The sequence below is a fragment of the Aaosphaeria arxii genome (assembly GCF_010015735.1).
Source record: "Aaosphaeria arxii CBS 175.79 unplaced genomic scaffold BU24scaffold_7, whole genome shotgun sequence".
NCBI lineage: Eukaryota > Fungi > Ascomycota > Dothideomycetes > Pleosporales > Aaosphaeria > Aaosphaeria arxii.
Genome location: NW_022983480.1, coordinates 1,499,031 through 1,520,693, shown reverse-complemented (window position 1 = coordinate 1,520,693; position 21,663 = coordinate 1,499,031). Strand labels below are relative to the sequence as shown.

Genomic DNA, 21,663 nt, shown 5'->3' with positions numbered 1-21,663 from the left:
GGTCGCGGGTATTGTGCAAGTTGCGACGTCGCGATGGACCACGAGAGTGTTTTGTCGCTACGAGTTTGTGGATTATTTTATTGATGAGTGGGAATGAGAAGAGACGTTGCAAGAAGAGATAGCATAGAATGAGGATTGTATGAGAGGAGGGCTCTCTCGATCAGCCTCGCCATCGCAATCATGTCATACCCTTAAATTCAACCTGCCTGCCGCTCCTTGGCGTCGCACCGCAATGGGCTGCCTTATCAACCCCCAGGTCCCAATTACAGTGTTTCACGAGAAGATCTCTGGGACTCGATTCGCTGGGGGGCGGTGATCGCCTTGTTCGGAGGATTTTTGAGTGATGCAAGGATCGACGTGGTACAGCGTGCAGCGGGCTGGCAGAGGGACTTGGCTTTAGGCTTGCTGTGAGGCTTAGATGTGCAATTTTGGCATCATGGGGGGATATAAAGTGCGGAGTGTAGTACGGAGTCTGTGGTTTGGATTGTTGGTGAAGACAGACATTGACGCAAAACGAACTGCATCATATTTAGAACGACAACACTGTTACAAGATACGCATACATACGTGTACGCATCAACATCACGATCTCCATATACAAATCACCGCCACCACCACCCCCGAAGACGTTCAGTTAAAGAACACAACCATCCACCATGCTGGGCAGTTCCCGTGGCGCACTCTCCCACCCGCAATGGCAAGGCCCGCAAAAAGGCACAATCTACATCATCTTCGCCTCCAACATAATCTTCATCCCCTACTTCATCCTCTCCGTCGTCGAGATCAACCTCTTCAAGAAATGGGTCCCCGAGCACTGGAACGTCGACAACGATGTGTACGTCCTCTTCCCTCCCCTCCTTCCCCCCCTCATCAGCAGCTAACAAATGGAAATAGTCTAGGATTCTACCTCCGCTCCGGCATGCAAATCATGGCGCAGTCCCTCTTCATCCTCGTCACGACCCCCGTCATCCTTCTCAAACCCTTCCACCCGCTCCTCGCCAACCTCTCCACCTTCGTCTTGTTCGGCCTGTGGACCTTCTCGGCTGTGTATACGGCCATCGCGACGTACTCTAACGAGTACAGCTTCGATATGCGGGATCGCTGGGACGCTCTGGGGTTCGCGGAGACGGGGCTCGCAAGCGTGTTGGCGGTGAGCTTTGGCGTCGCGTGGGTGCTGAGCTTTTGGGGGGTGAAGAGGAGGAGGGCATTGGAGAGGGAGGGGGGTACCGCGCAGGGTGTGAATTGGGGGCGGGAGAGGGGGGCGAAGAAGGGGGGTGATGCGCTTGAGTTGGTTTGAAGGGAGGGTCGATGAGGAGGGACGGAGGGGGAGGAGTAATGTTTAATGTTTAATTGAAATGGGGAACGGGATGGGAAAGGGGTGGGGTCTGTATATGATTAACGATGTTGTAATGATTCAGTTGTTTGATACATGTCATCCACGGTACCTTTCCATAAAGATTGTCATCCAGGTAAGGCTGTATTCATTATGAGCACATCAATGAGCCGAAGTGTGAATGAACGATAGATTTTTTATTAGGTTCAGTCCTTGAGAAAATAGTACCCTGTCATTATTCTAATAGTTCGGTTAAGCTTCAGCCTTGGTCGAGTGATAATGGTATAGTTAGGTCCCTCATCGTTCTTAATTCCTGGTTCTCGGGCTCAGAAACCTGCAGCCATGAGTCTGGGATCGGAGCTCGAAGCCGATTCCATTCATGAAAGCTGGCTTCGTCTTCGGTTCGTTAGAGACGCAGCAACATTATTCACTCTCCCTTGCCAGTTGTATATGACCCTTGGTCTTCATTTTGGCACACTGAAGTGTAATAGAATGCGGCACGACTACTTAAGAGCTGCAGATGCCAGTATTGCAACGATAGACATCCAGAGAAGATAAAGTCTTGCAAATCAACCTCCCAAGAAGAATGGGCAAGCTCTCTAGCCACCAACCTGTCTCTATCATCAGCTTGTGAATTGAGCCTATGATGCACTCCATCTAAGGCCACGTACATGCGACAATAGACGATTTTGGTAAAGACTCACTTCAAGGATACATTCCTCTCATAGGCTATGTACTTAAACGGGACGAGAATCGATGTGATTGTATTGGGTGGGACCCAAGTACCTGGTCAGGTTGAACTATTGAAGTCCAGAATGGCCAGGCTAGAGTCTTGCAATGTTGGTACGGGAATATATTGTAGAGACGGCCATCTTGCATATAAGGGCCCTTTAACATCAATTCATCTCTGCATTCATCTCTCATCCATGTCTACATCCATGTCTACATCCATGTCTACGTCCATCTCTGCGTCCATCTCTGCATTCATCTCTGCGTCCGTCTCTTACGTCCATCTCTTACGTCCATCTCTTACGTCCATCTCTATCTCCCCGCTACAGGGAATCAGGAGCTCAAATGGAGGAAGGACCACTCAGCAAATCACGGTTCGAAGCCCTGACCTACAAGTACCCTCGTTTTTACCCCCAAAAGGTCAAAGACTTTACCCTGGACGACAATCTCCCACTCGCAGGACTCACGATCCGCAATGAATACAGGTCCAAAGCAGCTAAATTCGGCCTCGGTACCCTGGATGTTCTTCCCCTCGAGTTGCTTCAGGAATCGCTCTCCCATCTTGACGTATCCACTCTTACCAAATTTCGACACATCAACCGACGAGCCGCAGATGTGGTGGAATCCATTCCCGAGTTTAAAGCGATCGTCATGCATGCACCAAATGCACTCCTTGGTATTCTGAGCGTCGAAACAGGGCATTTAATATCCTGCAAAGCCTTGTACGAGCAACTATGCACGGCCGAATGTGAGCATTGCGGCAGCTTCGCTGGCTACCTCTACGTGCTTACTTGCAGCCGTGTTTGCTTCCACTGCTTCACAGCAAAGGAAAGATATTTACCTTTGAGGTATTGCGACGCGAGACGAAAATTTGGGATCGACCGAAAGATCCTCAAGACATTGCCCTCTATGAGGAGTATTCCAGGCAAATACTCACGAGAGCAATTGAATCGCCCCAAACGACTAGTCTTGGTAGATTCTGGATCGGCCTATCGAGCAGGTGTTGCGTTGCACGGGTCCCCTGGCGCCATGAGAAGATATGCGTCACATGTTTACGCCCAGGAATTACAAGAGCATAATATTAAAGCATTTCACGCCTCCGCTAACGGCACATATCTACCTCGACATCTATATCCCCATGACGCTGTTGAAGGGAATCCTTTGCGTTTTATGGGAATCATTCGCATGCCATGGCTAAACAGAGCCACCCGCGAGCCAGAGTACGGTGCTTATTGTATTGGGTGCATTAGTTGTCACGACAACTGCCTACTGAATCAGTTTGATATTCAGACACTGAGTCATCACGCCAACCCGGTAATGAGCCTGAGAAGAATCTACCAACGACTGCACAGACGACTGTACACAGAAGCATCATTCAGCGAGCATCTGAGGCAATACGGGGATATCCGAGATAGAAAGCATATTGGAACTTAGATGGTGATACACTGCAACAACCTTTGTTGTGATTTTTCCTTGAGTTTTCGATGGCTAACATCAAGTTCGTAGTCATAGCGGAACTTGCACACTTTGACTAGAACGCTCTGCAGCTCCAGGATAATTGGGTTCGATGCTCCGACACGAAATGATGATGTGAAGAGTCTGGATGAGGAGTATCAGAGGCTACAAGAGTTGGCTAATATTTCCGGGAAAGAAGGAAGGATGGTGGTAGGTTTGCGGAGTTTGCGAGTAAAGATATATAATAAAGCGCGCAGGATAGCTATGTAGTTGGATAAATTGAATATATGAGCTCTTCACAATTGTAGTACGCTTATAGTCAATCATTGATGTCCGTAACACGGAATGTATCACGGCATTGATCCACGAGATACAAACATTCAGTAGCCGCCGCTTGAAAAAAAATTCGGAACGATCGTCCAGTGATCGTCCGATTCAATTGTCCGAAGGTTTCCGCTGTATCTATTAAAATACTACGAATTCAGTGAACCCTCCTCGTATATCTAGCGGCCTTCTTTGCGGACTTGCCGACTATCACGGATGTTACTGAATATAATAGACCACAACAGCCGTGCAGTTATGCTGATCTCGTCAGATGCTCGGTATGCGGCACAACACCGCTCCACATCGGGTCTACAGTAGTGATGGAAAATAATATCGCGTCCTCCCGTAGATCTACACTGTGGATACGGTGCAATAATTAATATTCCGTCGGGGGACAAGAATTACAGTATATATAGTAGTACTTGCTGGTTTGCAAGAATAGTCGTGAACACACAACACAACAGTCATTCATTTTCCAACCACCACATTCATTTTTTTTTCATTCATTCATTCATTTACACATTCGTTTATTCGAACACTCCAATTGCAATTTCTATTATCCATATCAAAGCGCCCAAATCATCTCTCCGGACATCAAAATGGTTTCCTTCACGACGCTCCTTCTCCTCGCAGCACCCATAACCTCAGTCCTGGCAAACAACCCCGTCAAGGTTCGAGGACACCAGGTCATGGCCCGCCCGGACGGTCGTGGAAGTCCAACGGCGGGGACAATGACCTTCGAAATCATGACCAGCACGGGGATGATTTTATGCGGGTTTACGGATACGTACAACGGTCGCCAGTGGCAAGGCTACGAGAAGATTTTCCCTTGTCAAGGCGGCACTAGAGGCGGACAGATTTCGTGGAAAATGAGCGCCTCGGCGCCTCAGGTGACTTATTACGATCCCGGTGGCGACAGGCTGGTGTGAGTTACTTTTCAAAGTTTTCATCGGTTCTTAGAGGTACGTGACAGACTGGCTGAATTTGATAGGTATGAGTCGCTATACTCTGCTGCGAACTGGGAATATATTTCGAGGATGGAGGCCATCGGCGAAGCACCTCTCGTCCGCGGTCGAGGACAGGGTGGGAAGGTTAAAGCGCAGAACCCCAAAGACAAGGAACGTGAGAGGCAGAAGCTTGAGCAGATGGAGTACGAGTTAAGGAAATTGGATATCGCTCAAGTCAAGAATCCGAATTACGAGAGGGAGAAGTATCAGAAAGCGAAGCTTGAGCGACAGAGAAAGCAACAGCAGGGACAAGGAAGATAGAGGAAACCTGCGCACTAATGAAACTCGAGTCTATTTCTCGAAGAGCTGTTCCCACACAAGGTGGATGGAACAATTGTCCTGGCATAGCCGTAGGAGTTAGATTGCTGTTGTTATTCTTTATTGATCTGCTTTGCTTCTTGTTTGGATACCCCTTGTTGCACGTATGTACACAAACACCCAAAGCACTCACCGCAAGACCAACTCCAGGAGAAATCCCATAGTCCATTCTCATCCACCGCCAGCATCCAAAACACCACGTCTTCATCTCTCTATATGTAGGCATTCCACGAGTCCAACAACAGGTCTGGGAGGTGTTGGAAGGGAGGGTGGAGGCTTGGTTGACATCTGGTGCGGTTGCGGTGTGTATCAAAGATGGCACTGTACGCGGCGGTTGTTTATCGGTAGGACGTGTGCATGTGTGTCATGTGTTTAGAAATCCGCAGTACAATTTTGTGTATGAGTCGTTTGCATCAGAAAGTCATCACGTCGAGAATTCTTCAGCAACAGAGGAGAAGAATGTATCCATACAGTCTATTTCATGATCCATGAAGAAGAAAAAGCAACCAGTTGCGCTCAATATTATGCAAAAACCGAATCCCCTATCTACCTTTGTCTAAAATTATGGTAAACACTTTTGTCGCGAGTCAAGAAAAAAAAAGAAAAAGGTCGTGTGATTTCCCCCCGCATACGAGTCATGATCCTCATGATTGGAACATAAAGTTCATAAGACTCGTAGGTATCTAAGGTGTATGCACTGAAACCCCACGCCGACGCTTGCGCTCCGCGCTCCGCGTTTGATGTGATCCACGTATGCCCAAAAAAAAGAAAAATATTAACTCCGGAACTCCTTGTAACGACGACGCTGGAAAGTGCAGGAAGGAAAGAAGGGGGTATTACAATGGTGGTATGTCCCGTGTGGGTACAGTCTATGTGTGGGTTGTGTTGATTGGAATAAAAAGAGAAACCATGCTGTGGTGCAGTACATGTGAAGGAGAAGAAAATGCGCTCAGAGGGGAGATAGCAGTATGATAGAGGAAGGAAATTGGGCAATTACAAAGATGTAGGTACGTGAACCTGCCGAGGCATGCCGAAGGATGTTGGGCATGACAATGGCTAAAGAGCAGCTTGGCCCTGAAAGGTATTGATTGGAAGGTGAGAGATTAGGCGTGAATGGTTCGCCGTCGGTTCAACGTTGTTTGTCCTGGGATGTCATGCTTTCAACTGGCGGTAGCATATTGATGGCGCCATGTTGATGCTGGCGTGGAGTAATGGAGACCGGCGACACCTCTAGAAGTGATGCGCTGCGTAGGACCAAACTTCGTAGTTCGAACGCCGGGGTGATGACCCATAGGCCATCGATGCAGGCGGAGCAAGCTGGGAAGGCTCTGGCATTGGCGAAGCAGGGAGCTGCTCTGACCTGAAGTGATGATTGAATAAGCCTTTGCTTAGGCGAACAAGGCTGCGACGCTTGGGAGACGATTCAGATTGCCCCGTTGGTGAAGAGGAGCTCATCGACTCATCCAAGTAGGGCAACGGCGGTGTTGGAAAGTGTGGTTCGCCAAGCAGAACATCCTGTGCAGTCATACCCGCATCGTCAGGCATTGGGAAGCGACCATATTCGATGAGATCATCCGCCGTCACTAATGGGGGCGCGTCGGGCATGGCGACACTCGTTCGATTGTTCGTAATGTCCAGGTTGTTATTGACGCTACCATCACTGAACGACTGAAAGAATTCATGTTCACTCGGCGTTTGACTGGAGAATCCGCGGGGGCGTGTTGCCGGAGCCAAGTTGAACTGTTCGTTGCCATTGTCATTGCCGTTCATGTCGTCCTGGGCACCAAGAGCACGAGGGGCCAAGGGTATATCGAACGCATTTGCCGTGACAGTGGAAGGAAAACCACGAGGGGCTGTATTAGATACCTTTCCTAACCACCACAGCCGCTGGAGAAAGCCTTTTAGATCGTTTCCGTAAGTCTGACACTCCAGCATTTCCTTGTGTCCTCGCGTAGTCTCCGGGTCCCAAGTAAGCTGATGGGGAGAAACGTCATAGTTGGAGTATCCAATCGACACCACCTCTAACCATGCCGGTGCGACATCTGGCTGTCCCAAGAGGTTGAGCATTTGGTGGTTATAACTCCACTCCTTGCCTCCTTCTTTCATGCATCTAGCGACGTGATCACACCAATCTTTCCAATTCGTGGTGCGCTTGGTGCAGTCTTCGAATCCACAGGCGTAGTATAGCTTTGCCGGTAACACTCTGGGAGACATGATTGCCGGATCTTTAATACGATGCGTTCTGGAACAATGGGCTTTCAAATCATGTGGGCGTGAAAATACAGATGTACAATCGGAAACTGGGCAGGTATATTCTTCACCTGTCTCATGGAAATCCTTGTCGTGCCGCTTCCAGTCATGTTTATTAATGAAGCGAATAGTCTTTCCCTCGTGAAGGTATGAGTGTGGACAGAAGTACTTTTGGCAAACATTCCGAAAAATAGCGGAATTGCGCCTACCAGAACGCGCTGCACTTTCAGGAGCGGCCTGCGGTGTATTTGCGGAGCTTGGGAAAGCATGAGGATGGGCAGGCGGGCTGAAGGTATGCGAAGCGGGTCCGTTTGATCCAGATTTCGAATCTACGACGCTGACAGATCGTGAATATTGGGAACGAATGAGGTCTGGGAGCGCTGTCTCGCCACTATACGCGGAAGTACCCCGGATGCTGGTATCCTGTGCCTGGTGGGACAGGGGTGGTGCGGAGGCAGAGTGGAGAGGATCGGAGACTGCGGGATCGGAGGCTACTGTACAGCGGCTGATCAGCAACTGTGGAAAGGCCCATGTGGAGTTACCATACAAGAGGTTAAAGACCAAACATCATCCCACGCAAGGCGGGCACGCCATAATTCTTCGCGGGGAAGGCGTCGAAAGACCTGATTCCAGTCGATACCAACGAGAGGGTCCATTTGCGGGATAGGCCAGACTGCTGGTTCAATGGCGGGACTGTCAAAGCCCCTGGCCATTTTGTACTGTATCTGAAAAGCAAAGAACAAAAAAAGGAGCGTTATCGTCCGAAAGAGGTAAGTTTGGTTGCTTGGTGATCGGGTCCGTTGATTTGAGCTTGAGACGTGCGGGCGGCGAGGTATCAGGTAGGGCACATAAGAGAGTGGGGGAAAGGAAAAAGTAATACAACAGTAAGGATATTTCTAAATGCTATGGGAGAAGGTTGAGAAGGAAGCAGCTACAACAGAAAGCACACGGAGCATGGCGGTTTATCTACTCGACAGAAATCCAATTATTTCATGTTAACAGAGAAGTCAGTTGAGCACCGAAAGAGATCGCCTGCTATCGAAGGAGAGTCCAGGGAGTGTCAGGAAGTGTCAAGAAGCCGGCGTATTCTGCCAGGAAAGCAGGCCACCCCACCCTCAACCCGCTTGCGAGCAGAAAAGGTTGTGAAATGCAAATGCACAAGCACAAAAGGTTAGTGTCACCGTCTGCAATTTCCAGCATACCCCGGCACATGGGGGTTTCAAATCAGAACGCTAGTGTCCTCCACGTTGGGTGTGAGCTACTGGAGCGGCCTGGGCAGACTCAAACGTTCGGAAAGTATTCCAGAAGATGTGATGACAAGCCCAGTATTATCGAAGGCTCGACCATTTCGGGAGACGTAACATAGGTAGAGTAAAGTAGATTACTTTCTTGCCTCTCCGCCACGTCGGATCCGAAGTAGCCATCATCTGACGCAAGATGTGCTTAGGCCATAATGCAGGTACGTACTAACTCGAAGTAAACCCCCCTCGATGCTGCAGCTGCAGCTGCTGTCGATGCAGCTCCCCCGTCAGCTGTGAATTGCGGGGTCACTGTACTGTATGGTCCGCGATAGGTTGAGATCGAGAAAGGTGCGAGGCGGTCGTCATCTCCCCATGCATGACAATTTCCAAAAACCAGATGTGAGCGAAATGAAGAGACAACTACTCCGTACTGGTGTGCACGATCAACAGAAGCAGGCCAACGACGATGAGAGGCGCGTCGCAGGTGGTCGCACAAGGTTCGTGTCTGATAGAGGGGAAGCGGCAGCGCGGAGGCGGTGTGTAACTCCAGAAGCAACGGCTCGCCGATTGAGAAGAACGAGCGCAGGAAGCAGAGAAAGCGAACGTAAGTTTGCAACCACAACACCTCCAGTAGCAACGGCCAATGGGCCAGGAACCGGAATGATCGGAGCAGACAAGCGCCTCACAGTAAGACCGTCTCGTCCAAAGGCGTAGAATGTGTATACAATGTATGTTTTCTTCAGCCTGTTTCGATAAAACCATTGCATTACAGAGTAGTAGTCGCTTCCCACGCGAGAGCCGACGTTAGAAAATATTCGACAGGTGTCTCACGTTCACTGTACCGTCTCACCCGGCACCGCATGGTACGGAGGGAGAGAGAAAACAATTACAGATCTACACTTCGTCTCCCCCTACACCGGTGTACTGTGTACAGGCAAGGTTCTGGGTAAGTAAATAGGGGTCAATGGGTCCAACCACTGCGGTGGGAGCCCTGCAGACGTAGTGGCAGCGCCACTTTGGTTTTTGTTTTTGCTTTTGCAATGGATGACGGACACATTACTGCATCGCAACGGAGAGGTCGACCGTAAGCAGTATTTCCGAAGAAGCATAGTTCCTTAGGCAGCAACAACCACAACCACAACGAACACAACTAGACAGACCGCTTGTCTTCCCTGCATTCTTGGATGGAGGACGATGCATTGGCCATTCAAGACTGCTGGTGGTGGTGTCGTGCGATCGCCAGTGGCCGCACCTTTCCCGCGCTGCTGGTCGACGAGAAAAGTGAGGCGTGAAGGATTCACTTACTTGCAGGACGGCTAGGCGACCCGAGGAACGCTGGTAAACTTGGAGTTCAGTTGCACATTATTCTTCCCTGGCTATCAATGGTTTTGAACCGCCACTTGCCCTTGACGGTGAACGAGATGCGAGAATGCTTGAGCGATCTTGAAGTCTAGTACATAGCTAGTGTAATGGAACTAGTGGGTCGGCCCATGATGGTGTGGTGCCGGGAGTCTGCCGGTAGTGAATGGTAGCGTGTAGATTGGTGCGGTGTGGAGTTTTGGTACTACATAGCATGTAGATGCTTCATGTATGTGTAGTCTGTATTCATACGGCGTACGGAGCATGGCACTCGCCCTATGGGCTAGCCATCCACCATCTACTGTGTAATTGTATGTGGTATGGACGGAAAGAAACTTGGCAATGCTCAGGCCATACGAAGTACAGCTGCTTACCGAGGGATGCCATCCCATCGTACACCGGACGCCCTGGAACCTGGTATCGCATCGTAGACCGGGTTAGCAGAGCGGTAGGCGGGCAGACCAGGACAGACCAGGACAGACCAGGACAGACCAGGACAGACCAGGACAGACCAGGACAGACCAGGACAAAGCAGGACAAAGCAGAACAAAGTAGGACGAAGCAGAACAAAGTAAGATGAAGCTGGACAAAACTGGACAAAACTGGACGAAGCAGAACGAAGCAGAACGAAGCAGAACGAAGCAGGACAAAGCTGGACAAAGCAGGACGACGCTGGACAAAGCTGGACAAAGCAGGACAGAGACAGGGATCACGGCTGGACAAGATAGAAGACGACGAGACGGTGACGAAGCTGGAAGCCTAGATAGCACCCTTTTCCTTCCCTTCCTTCCCTTCCTTCCCTTCCTTTCCTGAATGATACTCCGTAGCCAGGTAAAAAAAAATTCAGCCTGGCCTTATCGGACCATGTTGTAGAGGTTGCAAGGGTGTGATGCCATTATGGAAGATAAAAGTGGATAACATGGTTAGCTGGGGTCTGGGCATTGGCCGTTTGGCGTTTTTCTTTTCCTCTGGTAGGGAGATTGAGGCTTGAGAGAGAAGCAAGAGAGCGTGTATGTTGTGCAATGGGTGTATTTGTGCGTGCCGCGTGCGCCTGTGTGTATGTGTGTGGGAGTGAAAGGAAAGGAAGGGCGCGAAGATGAATCATGGCAGCTGAGAAGTCGGTTGGAGCTAATCCTATCCGGGTTTAGTGCTCTGGCACTTCTTCTAGAAACAAACCAAACCACATGGACATTCACTCGTTAACTCTCCATTCACTCACCAGGTTCCGCTCTTCACCCATCCCTACACTGGCTGCATCTACATACTTACACTGTATGTATCTACGGAAAACGGAATCTAGCTACACACTACACAGTAGTCACACCCACCCCTCATCACTCCTTGTCATCTTACCTTCACCCCTGCCCTTGTTCTTACCCTGGCTGCGCAAAGGGGCACAGGGGACCACCCACCGCGCGCTGTGGTGTGAAATCGTGGATACCTCATACCCTGCTGCACTACTCCTCTCACCTCCCACACGCCTCCACTACTCTGCGATGCCTGTGCTCTTGCTCTGTTGTATCGCATTCGCATCCCGCGGTGCTGCTTTGACGGCAGCCAGCGCCCGGCGCCAGGAACACACACACACTCCCCAGAGCCGATCCCCATATGCGAGTAGGCGTGGAGTCGACAAGGCTGTCGGTCGTTACTCGGCGGCTTTCTTCTATGACGATGCACCCCTCCATATTCGTACAGACATGACATAGCATTCCTACCAGTATCTGCGCCTCGAGCACAGATACAACAGCACAACAGCACAACAGCACGACATCTGGGTTACATGATCAGCGCCACCGACAGGAGGTGGAGACTTCTGTGAATTACTACTACTGTGTAGATGCTACTGCTACGCATACGCACACGCGTACGCATACTCATAACGCCAGGCGTCATCTAATCTTGCCTGGCGGGGTCGGGCGTGATCTTGCCCACGATTTCATCAATCTCTGCCAGCACCTCAGGTGTGAGCTTGTCCAACACCGCTAGGGCCTTGCAGTTTTCAACCACCTGCTCGGGACGCGACGCTCCCGTGATCACAGCTGAGACATTGGGATTGCTAAGACACCAAGCCAATGACAGCTGTGACTGAGCGACGTTCAGCCTATCTGCAATCGTCTATGTTCACACATTAGCGGTCAGTATCACAAAAGATTTGCACACTGGGCTCGTGCTCACCTTCAATTTGATCGATTTCTCGATGGATTCCTGCCATTCCGTCTTTCCATAATACGAAGCGCGGAAGGAGTTGATGAAATTGTCGTCTTGAGCGAACCGCGAGCCAGCAGGCGGTGTATCTGGATTGTCATTGTACTTCCCACTCAGCAGTCCAAACTTCAGCGGTGAGTAAGTGGTAAGCCCTGTGCCGAATCGGCTGTAGAGCCTCTGGAACTCTCCCTCAACCTTGCCCCTGTGTAGAAGATTGTACTGTGGCTGTTCCGCAATAGGAGGGATGAGTCCCAACTGCTTGGCTATGCCACAAGCCTCTGCTATCTCATCTGCAGACCACTCGCTCGTGCCCCAGTACATGGCCCATCCCTTAACCTCAATCACGTGATTGAAGGCACGAACGGTCTCCTCCATGGGAGTAAGGCGATCCGGCCGGTGCGCGTACACGATGTCGACGTACTCAAGATCTAATCGTTTCAATGAAGCTCGAAGACCTTCAATGATGTGCTTGCGTGAGAGGCCGTGGTTGTTTACGAGAACCTCACCGTTTGCGCCTCCCCAGTTCAACTTGGTACTGATGACAATATCATTGCGGTTCCAGCCGTACTTCTTGATGGCCTGGCCCATGACGACTTCGGATTGGCCACCAGCATAGCTGCAGTCGTCTTAGTCACTTCACTTTTTCAAATTACTGTGCGACCAGAACTGACCTCTCGGCGGTGTCGAAAAAGTTGATACCGCAATCGTATGCCTGCTTCATGCAGGAGAATGTGAGCTCTATGATCGTTTTTAGTGGGTTGATTCAGTTGAAGAAGTCTGATTGGCATTCGCACCATTCTCTACGTGTCCACCGAATCTTGAACATTGTCAGCAACGTCGTGTGTGAGTAATCGAGTGCGCAACGTACGTGAGCCAACCACCGAGGCCAAAAACAGAGACATGAAGGCCAGAGTTACCAAGTCGACGGTACTTCATACCCGTCTTTCGAGGCTCTTCCCACGCCATCTTTGCTGTGATTATATCTTGTGTGGAGAAGTTTTGATTTCGGCGGATGGCGTACGCTTTGTTCAAAGCTAAAAAAGATTGAGATTGGATCAAAGGGATTGAAGGTTGTTGAATTGATTGCACTGCCGTCCTACAACAATTCTTCTTCTATTTATTCATTCAATCTTCGACGGAGTCAAGAGTCACCAACAAATTCAACCAACAAGAAATTTCATCAGCCTCGTACACACGGCCAACCAAGCAAAGCGGAATTTAAACCCCGTCCGCCCTTCGCCCTTCCCAAAAAGCTACCCCTCCACGCGTGTAACATCGTCTCGGCCCGGCATGACAACGGATCATCAGCAGTCTCCACCTACCAAGAGAACGAAAAACAACTCAATCCGGGCGATTTTCTCAATGAAGCAAAGATAGAGACGGAGATGAAGAGATTATGAATTTTCCGTTGCTGGGCCCGATTCTCTAGAGATCTTGGTACTCACAAGTTTACGCAATTCAGAGCGCAGATTGCGTCAGGTTGTGCCTTGTGGGTCTGGGGAATGGGGGAGATCCAACTTTTCCAATTTCTACATTGCGCATGGTTACAGCCGATCGTTGCACGTGACCTCTTCAAACATGACTTGCAGTGCTGCTCGACCAATTGAAGACCAGGAGAATGGTTGGCGTATCCGTCGATCGGAGCATTTCCATTAGTCTCGGCCATGCGACTGTTATTGTTGCTCTAAACATACTAGTTCTATACTAACAATACGTCCAACTTCTTTTCCAATGTTCACCACTTCGAACTATCAACTCTACCAGCAAAAACGGAACAATTCCATCTCCAGTCTACCAGACCGCTACACTGGCCTCCAGCATGATCACAGTTGCGGCGTCGCCGACGCCAAAGCTCTCAACAGGTATAGCTTCCGTCAAACCACAAATCTGAAGTCCAACCTCTTGTTTCCTTCGGCCTCTCGAGCCACAAGATCACTCTGATACAACGCCTTCTCTTCCGAAGTCATCTGACTCCATTTCTCCTCCTTCTTCTTGTTCAATCTGACCAGCACCTGTCTCTGCACTAGCATGATAACCAGCGCCAGCGCACAAATGGCCACCAGAACGGAATTGCCCTGCTTGTAGTACGGCGAGTCGTACTTCCTGTAGATCTGGGATCCGACCAAAGACCCAATTTGCACAATGACATTGTATGTCGCGGCGGATATCGCACGCTTCTTCACGTCGAACGTGTTCTCGGAGATCCAGGACGAGACGAGCGGATGGAAGTACGGGTAACCTGAAATCATCGTGATGAGCGTGAAACGAGACCACTCACGCCCGCCGTCGGGAAGAGTCAAGAGCGCAATGAGCAGAGGCATGATCCAGAACTCTCCGAACATGATGTGCAGGGTCCGTTCGTTGAAGTAGTCGCTGCTGTATGCGAGTGTGAGCATTGTGATGATTTGCAGGACGGCGGACGGGACCGTAAGCATGTTGGCATTGAAGGTGGTGAAGCCGATGCGCTTCAGGGTCAGGGTTAGGTAGGCTTGCACGGGCGTTGCTGGGATGTAGGCTACTAGGCCGATCAGGTAGAGTCCCCACATCGCGGGATCGGACCATGCGGCGCGGATGTCTTTGAAGGTTGCTGGCTCGTGGAGGGCCGTGAGTCCTTTGGCAGGGTCATCGCGGAGGATGCGCTAGGGGTGTGTGAGTATCGTTCTTGGATGAGGGGCTTTGCGGAGACTTACGTTGACCATGATAACTTCTTCCCGCTCGGTGAACCAGCCATTTCGCCAGAGGACTGTCTTTGTCGAGGTTGGCGATGCAGGGAGGTACAAAAATGAAACGAAGGCAATCACAACGGTCAAAAGACCCTCGAGCAGGAACAGCCAGAACCACCCTGGTTTGCCTCCAATACCGCGCATCTCCAAGATTCCAGCTGCCAGCAAAGCAGAAATGACGCGGGCAATGTTGAGGGTTGACCAGAAAGCGGCCAATCGAATGGCAAGCTCCTTGGATTTGTAGAAGTATGTCGCGAACAGGATGACTCCTGGGATGAAACCACCTTCGCAAAGACCAATGAAGGCGCGACCAAGGTAGAAAGATGTGCGATCGTGCATCCACGCCTGAGCCCAGGAAACCGTTCCCCAGCCCATCATCATCGTAGGAAGAACCCACTTGAAGCCATATCTCTTGGTGAGAAATTGAACTGGGAATTCAGCGGCCAGGAAACACAGCAATTGAATTGTAGTTCCATTGTTGTAGTCGTCGCTGGTCAAACCCAGGTCGGTGAGCAAGTTGTCCGCGAGCGCATTCGATACATTGCCACGGTCAAGCTGCAGCCCAAACATCATAAGGCATAGCCACGAGAGTAGGTACATATCCACTTTGCGCACCACTCGGCGCTCTTCGGCGTCGGTCCATGTAGCCTGCGGATCGAAGCGGTGTCTTCCCTCGTACGTCTCGTGGGGAAGTATAATGTCGGCTAGCTCTTCTCGACCGACCTTTGTGGGTGCCTTCAAAGAACCATCCTCGCTGAGTCGAGTCTCTCGTGCGACTTCGATGTCGTTGCCCATTGTGACAATATTTCAATGATATTGAAGATTATTGATCACTTCTTCGGAGCTGTTGAGCCCGAGAATTCCTCCGGTATCGAGATCGATTGTACCTGGACACTGCAGCTAGGTATCAAGTAAATGTGATCTGACTGCTTCTATTTAACAAGCAGTCTCTCGCCATGAATTCTCATCAACATGTCGCAATTGATCTCCATACAAACGCAATTCCCCGCTTGGACGATCATGGTGTTGAGGCCGTGGTGTCCCATCTTCATTAGTGCCCTGCCGAGGCATGTACTACCATGTAGTAACGGTGAACTTACCCATCCTGGTCTGCAACCCCGCTATCCCTCATTACTCCCCTGTATCAATTCGTCCTACATTGGTCATCTGTCTGCATTCAATTCGTTATTCTCAGTCGTTTGCTTGCTTCCTGCTGAGGATTTAGACTTTCACATGGCGGTGCAATCTAGATACAACCATCCCGTCGAGTGATACCGATAATCGCTCTCGACCCGATCGCCTGGTTGGGCATTAGACTCCAGCCCATAAAAGGATTCCAGACTTCTCGCCATCTCTCATTCACTCCCAAGTCCACACCGACGGAGCAATTTGATATCTAGTTTCGGAGGCCAGGAGATATCTATACTTTCGGATCGTCAAGGCTGAACACAGACTAGCTCTGTCGATAATATTACTCCATACAGCAACTTGCATCTCCGCGCGCGAATCATTGCTGCCTCATTCCGTCTTGCTTCAATTACACAAACACATTGCGTTATATTGTCTGACATTTACGTCGGAAGTCCTTCAGTATGCCGTCCGTCAAGCGTGTTCGCGAAGACCATGAAGACGAAGTCGATTCAAATATATTCGGCGGCCACGAGAGTGCTCGGTCTCAGCTCACTGAGCCATTGGTGTACCAAGGCACGCTCGATAGGTTCAAGCATCAGGACTTGACGCCTGCGATAGGACGAGAGTATGAGGGTCTTCAGGTTACTGATCTTTTGAAGTGGGGAGATGAGATGATTAGGGATTTGGCCGTGACCAGTATGTTACCATGGTTCACTGAAGTACCCAAAGTGTATCATTAGAAGTGCAGTGCTGATATGTGGAACAGTCTCTGAAAGAGGCGTCGTCTTCCTTCGAGACCAAGATGTCACGCCTACCCAGATGAAAGACCTCATGCTCCGCATCACCGAACTTTCAGGAAGTGTACGAATCCTTTGCGAACACCTCCCATACATACCACCATTCTAATTCCCAATAGCCATCCTCGTCCGGCCTCCACGTCCACCCCCTCACAGAAGAAGGCTCAGAACTCGGCGACCAAATCTCCGTCATCTCTTCCTCCAAGCAGGCCAAAGGCGGCGGCCTCACGCATCAGCAATCCGATGCCTCACGCCTGGCATCCGCAGGCTGGCACACCGACATCTCCTTCGAGCCCGTACCCTCAGACTACGCGATGCTAAAGATCCACACCCTCCCTCCAACCGGCGGCGACACTCTCTGGGCATCCGGCTATGAAATCTACAACCGCCTCTCACCTGCCATGCAGGAATTCCTACAGACCCTCACCGCAACACACGACGCCTCCTTCTTCCACGACGAAGCCCGCCGCCTGGGCAACCCCATCCGCAGCGGCATCCGCGGGAACCCCTTAAACCAAGGAACCACCCTCAAAGCAACACACCCCGTAGTCCGCACAAACCGTACGTCCCCATCCCCCCATTTCCCCCCATCCTCCTCCCCTCACTAACCACGATCACAAAAAAACAGCCGTAACCCACAAGAAATCCCTGTACGTCAACAAAGCCTTCACCAAGCGCCTGCACCCGCTCTCCTTCGACGAATCCTCCCTCCTCCTCCCCTACCTCACCTCCCTGGTCCCGAACTCCCACGACGCGCACGTCCGCTTCAAGTGGCGCGCCAACGACCTCGCCATCTGGGATAATAGATGCACGTGGCACTGCGCGACGTACGACTACGGCGGAGAGGCGAGGACGGGGGATCGCGTGTGTAGTTTGGGGGAGGCGCCGTTTTTGAGGAGGGGGGAGTGATAGCAGAGAGGGAGTGGTATTAAGCTTTTTTCGGGTGTGGGGGATACGAGAGTTGGGGTGGATGACGTGACGTGACGTGCCTAGCCTTAAAAGTCGCCTGTGAACGGAGTTTAGTTCGTTTCCCCCATTTATGTGTCCGTTATCTCATGTGACGTGATAGATTGGAACTGACATCGACGTGTGTGTGTGTGTGACACAATGTGTGAAGCAGGGGATGGACGTTGTGGTTATGTCGTACGAAGGAACTGCGGAGTATGCAAGGACGTGTATGCAGTGTATCTCAACCGCGAACTGTATTCACGCGTCATGTCTTCATTTGAAATATTCACTTGGGTTGGAAAAGCATCATGTGTTTATTTATGGATTCACGGTTTCATTGCTGAGATATGCTAGATACTTATACACTCTTGCACAGCACGGGAATCGTGAAGTGTGAGTGAGTGACCTGAACGCCAGATACCCATTCCACCGTCCTTAAACCATGTTATGGAAGACTACAAGTGTAGACCTCCCATGGAAACATCGAGGAAAGAAAGGAAAAGGTGGCTACTTCTCCTCCAGCAGCTCAATCGGCACGATGTCGAACTCGATTGCGCGGTCCCATGCCGTAGGTCCCCCACTACCACGCCAATACACGTGCCAGCCCTCGCCGTTCGGCGCGTCCTTGACTGCTTCGAAGGCTCCCGGGAAGACCTCGAGGCTCAGACGCTTGAACCCCGTGTCGCCGTCGTAGACGCTGAATGCGTTGGCGGAGCAGTTCTTCTGCTCGGGGCACCGAGCGATGTGGTTTGGGTCTGGGCCGGGGAGGACGCCGAGATTGGAGGAGCGGGAGGCGGTGGTGGAGATGGCGGAGAGGTAGGGTGTTGCGGTGCGGTCGTCGCCGGCGAAGGGGGCTCGGAAGGCGTAGTTGGGGGTTGAGGGGATGGGGATGGGCGTGAAGGTGAAGGGGGGAGTTGTTGGGTGCACGGTGAAGTTCTCCAGGCCGAGGAGCTGCGAGGATGGGAGGAGGACCAGGTGGCGTTGGTGCCAGGGTTGCTCGGGACTGTGAGGAGGTGTTAGATGCGGAATGAATGGAGGATGTACTTGACTTACGCATGGCATCGGAAGAAGTATTGAGGACCAAGGTCTGGTGGTGGAATGCCTCCATGTGGTGGTGGTGGTGTAGGTGCTGCGAGAACAGCTGAGATGCCAGCGAAGGCCACCGCGAGGACTTGGAAGATCATGGTTCAGACTGCCGGTGATGTTGTAATTGTTCTTTGTTGTGTATCAATCGCAGAGTTGGCAACGGAAATTTCGATCAAGAAGATATCAAGGTCTTCATAAATCAAGTGGTAACGGTGCCCATATGTAGTGAAGGTGGATGATCTAGTGATTGTAAATAACGCCTGGACGAAGCTCGAGAGAAACAACGCTAAGGAATAGGCAGAAATGAATGTAAAAGACTTCACTTCAATTCAAGCCTGTGCGGTGTGCACTTTTGTACCAAACGTATTTATTTCGCAAATCAAGGGATGAGGTTGCGTTTGTCGTGAGGGTCGTGAGGGGATCCAAGAAAGCCAATTAAAGCATTTCATTTACCCAGATGGTGCCACGCTTTCTCCATCCCTAGGGCGCGGTCGCTGAGTCGCTGGAATTGTGCAAGCCACGCTTCAATGTGAAACCTAATCGTGCAAGTTCGCCAATCGGAATGTTATATCGCGTTGCCACAACCGTGAAGCTCATAAGTGATATCTTTTTCTCTCCAATCGCTCCGATCGCTCAAAGCCCAAACAGCACAAATCTATGTAAAATGAACATCACATTGGAAATAACGCCTCCCGCAGTACTCCATACAGAAAGTCTCACAGATAGTAGTGACACACTGAGGTCTCGACCTTCATACATCCTTGCATGACAAGATTGGCTGGGGTCGCGGCTGGATCTTGCATGCTGCAGGTACCATGTTACACAAGACATCAACTAAGTCTTGGACTTTTGTAGTTACCAAAGAAGGGAGAATTTTCGTAGAATGAAGCTGGCCGCTTTGACGTGTTGTGTGCCCTCATGGTCTCTTCATCGACGTGAGCTCGTCTTTGACAGCCATCAGGCGTGCGCTGACCACAACATGCCCAAGAAGCAACGCCGGGTGGTCCATGTACGACCTTGGGTCCATTGTGGTACGGACACTCTTTGCGAGTGGCTTCAGTGAATGTTCCCCAGCAAATAATGCATATTTTTGAGTTTCCTGTAGTCGATTGGTCTCGTTTTATCGAAGGCGTCCTGTCAGAAATATTGCGGCTTTGTGGGCCCGCGGAATGGGAAACTCCGCCACCCGATGGTGCAGTATGCGGCGTGACTCCAGTATATGGTTTTGAAGCCGTACTCGGACCCCGCCTGGGAGGAGGCGTACCAAAATCTGATTCTGAATCAGATGGCGATCCAAGTCTCTGCTCACATTCGGGCCCACCCTTCTGCAGCAATATCGCTTCTGGACATGTATACTTCTTGCCATTAGATGCCGAGCCAGCATTGCCCACCGTAGATCCAAGTCCTTGCTCTCTTTTCATGCCTCCCGCGCGCATCGCCGATACCTCGGGAGGCGGGGGTTGCCTTAGGCCAGTAGAGATGTAGGAGTTTGGGAATTCTCGTTTTGGTCTGATAGTCGTCGCGCTGGAGTGACTGGGTGCTGTGCGCATCAGGTTTCGCCCAATTGGAGAGTGCGGTGCTAATCCTCGAACAACCGCACCAGCAAGAGCGGGCGAAAGCTTGCATAGTTCAACAAGAACATTCTTGACAGCGTGATGACTACTTGTGTGAATGATATCCTCCAGATGACGTGGGTTTATTGCAGGTGTTGGCGGATTGCCACGAGAGGGGGAGTGCGCATACGGAGGTCTGGAGGACGACTGATGTCGATGAGACTCTGGTTTGGTCTTTCTCTCTGAAGTGAAGCTGCTTTCTCGTTTCACACCATTCGACGATGTAGGGCGGGGTGGGGCATGTGACCGTGAATGTGACTCTGGCTCAGGCGAAGGCGAAGAGAGGAGCGTCAGGTCGAGGACCTCGATGGTACGGTCACGATCCCGAGACATCTCGGATGGATATACTAGCGACGAAGCATGTACTAGATGTTAACTGTAGAGCTTAGATCCAATCAGTTATAGGTAGGGATAACGATGACGTTGTGGTAAGGAGTGTGGGGGGATTAGATAGAGGGATAGTGTGGTTGCAGGTGTGGGTGTGTGGGTGTAGGTGTGAGAGTGAATGCTTCCAAAAGTGATCAAGTGGGGAAAACACGTCGAGTCTTCGAGTACGCGTGAACATGTGACTAGAAACATTGACACGTGACTCTCGGAGGGTTGACGGTCCGGCCACCCATCACTCAACACCCAACGAGCCATTCATCGCCAAAGCCATCACCAGCCAGCAAGAGACAGACAGCCACCAGCCATCTTACTACGATTTACGAATCAATACCGCCTCCTCCGCGATCCATTCTTATCACCCCACAGTGCTATGATCTACTAAGGGCATCGCCCGGGCTCACATATAGCTAGCTTGTCTATAATTCGCATGAGCTGGCGGGTCGAGTCATTCCCCCTTTCTGTTGGGAACGCTCCTTTGATTGCAGGAAGCGCATCTCCAACATGTAAAATCTCAGATTGTTCACTCGACTTTCATGCCACTGCGCGATGACGGCGATACGCTGTTCGTCCGTCGCTTTCGCGTCGGCATCGTATCGCACCGCGTCGCAGCACATTACATTCCAATTACCTACCTATCTACGGAGTAATTCCCTAGTCTAACACCAAATCAAAGTCGACTCGGTCGCAAGCCACCCACTTTGGGCTTGCCAGCCAATGACGGCGTGGAGCATCGTGTATCGCGCCTCCCGGACACCCA

At 50.9% G+C, this 21,663-nt stretch overlaps 11 protein-coding genes across 11 annotated transcripts; 6 read left to right on the top strand and 5 right to left on the bottom strand.

Moving 5' to 3' along the window:
* Positions 1–50: 50 nt before the first annotated feature.
* BU24DRAFT_453253 (uncharacterized protein) lies at positions 51–1,297 on the top strand. The gene is made up of 2 exons (XM_033531249.1): positions 51–835; positions 895–1,297. Exons 1-2 carry the CDS (start codon positions 419–421, stop codon positions 1,072–1,074), a joined length of 597 nt encoding a protein of 198 aa, XP_033381298.1. The 5' UTR covers positions 51–418; the 3' UTR covers positions 1,075–1,297.
* Positions 1,298–2,407: 1,110 nt separating this feature from the next.
* BU24DRAFT_412267 (uncharacterized protein) lies at positions 2,408–3,496 on the top strand (the record flags this gene model as incomplete). Its single annotated transcript, XM_033526102.1, has 1 exon — positions 2,408–3,496. The coding sequence occupies one exon, from the start codon at positions 2,408–2,410 to the stop codon at positions 3,494–3,496; it is 1,089 nt and encodes a 362-aa protein (XP_033381297.1).
* Positions 3,497–4,440: 944 nt separating this feature from the next.
* On the top strand, positions 4,441–5,109 carry BU24DRAFT_465302 (uncharacterized protein; the record flags this gene model as incomplete). Its single annotated transcript, XM_033532263.1, has 2 exons — positions 4,441–4,766; positions 4,833–5,109. The coding sequence occupies 2 exons, from the start codon at positions 4,441–4,443 to the stop codon at positions 5,107–5,109; spliced, it is 603 nt and encodes a 200-aa protein (XP_033381296.1).
* Positions 5,110–6,396: 1,287 nt separating this feature from the next.
* On the bottom strand, positions 6,397–8,129 carry BU24DRAFT_412265 (uncharacterized protein; the record flags this gene model as incomplete). The annotated part of the gene is made up of 2 exons (XM_033526101.1): positions 6,397–7,892; positions 7,964–8,129. 2 exons carry the CDS (start codon positions 8,127–8,129, stop codon positions 6,397–6,399), a joined length of 1,662 nt encoding a protein of 553 aa, XP_033381295.1.
* A 2,051-nt stretch (positions 8,130–10,180) lies between these two features.
* On the top strand, positions 10,181–11,084 carry BU24DRAFT_425550 (uncharacterized protein). Its single transcript, XM_033528761.1, has one exon. It carries the CDS (start codon positions 10,593–10,595, stop codon positions 10,827–10,829), a length of 237 nt encoding a protein of 78 aa, XP_033381294.1. The 5' UTR covers positions 10,181–10,592; the 3' UTR covers positions 10,830–11,084.
* Positions 11,085–11,232: 148 nt separating this feature from the next.
* Positions 11,233–11,929, top strand: BU24DRAFT_261983 (uncharacterized protein). The gene has a single exon (XM_033522508.1). It carries the CDS (start codon positions 11,291–11,293, stop codon positions 11,720–11,722), a length of 432 nt encoding a protein of 143 aa, XP_033381293.1. The 5' UTR covers positions 11,233–11,290; the 3' UTR covers positions 11,723–11,929.
* BU24DRAFT_352154 (Aldo/keto reductase) lies at positions 11,910–13,187 on the bottom strand (the record flags this gene model as incomplete). Its single annotated transcript, XM_033523719.1, has 5 exons — positions 11,910–12,131; positions 12,192–12,837; positions 12,893–12,959; positions 13,016–13,038; positions 13,090–13,187. The coding sequence occupies 5 exons, from the start codon at positions 13,185–13,187 to the stop codon at positions 11,910–11,912; spliced, it is 1,056 nt and encodes a 351-aa protein (XP_033381292.1).
* A 620-nt stretch (positions 13,188–13,807) lies between these two features.
* BU24DRAFT_453249 (MFS general substrate transporter) lies at positions 13,808–15,745 on the bottom strand. The gene is made up of 2 exons (XM_033531248.1): positions 14,912–15,745; positions 13,808–14,860 (listed from the first exon to the last, which is right to left on the bottom strand). The coding sequence occupies exons 1-2, from the start codon at positions 15,737–15,739 to the stop codon at positions 14,096–14,098; spliced, it is 1,593 nt and encodes a 530-aa protein (XP_033381291.1). The 5' UTR covers positions 15,740–15,745; the 3' UTR covers positions 13,808–14,095.
* Positions 15,746–16,536: 791 nt separating this feature from the next.
* On the top strand, positions 16,537–17,781 carry BU24DRAFT_352524 (taurine catabolism dioxygenase; the record flags this gene model as incomplete). The annotated part of the gene is made up of 4 exons (XM_033523736.1): positions 16,537–16,771; positions 16,842–16,936; positions 16,992–17,433; positions 17,501–17,781. 4 exons carry the CDS (start codon positions 16,537–16,539, stop codon positions 17,779–17,781), a joined length of 1,053 nt encoding a protein of 350 aa, XP_033381290.1.
* Positions 17,782–18,272: 491 nt separating this feature from the next.
* On the bottom strand, positions 18,273–19,236 carry BU24DRAFT_261911 (uncharacterized protein). The gene is made up of 2 exons (XM_033522506.1): positions 18,874–19,236; positions 18,273–18,823 (listed from the first exon to the last, which is right to left on the bottom strand). The coding sequence occupies exons 1-2, from the start codon at positions 19,002–19,004 to the stop codon at positions 18,328–18,330; spliced, it is 627 nt and encodes a 208-aa protein (XP_033381289.1). The 5' UTR covers positions 19,005–19,236; the 3' UTR covers positions 18,273–18,327.
* Positions 19,237–19,705: 469 nt separating this feature from the next.
* Positions 19,706–21,087, bottom strand: BU24DRAFT_261920 (uncharacterized protein). The gene is made up of 2 exons (XM_033522507.1): positions 20,228–21,087; positions 19,706–20,176 (listed from the first exon to the last, which is right to left on the bottom strand). The coding sequence occupies exons 1-2, from the start codon at positions 20,850–20,852 to the stop codon at positions 19,737–19,739; spliced, it is 1,065 nt and encodes a 354-aa protein (XP_033381288.1). The 5' UTR covers positions 20,853–21,087; the 3' UTR covers positions 19,706–19,736.
* Positions 21,088–21,663: the final 576 nt, after the last annotated feature.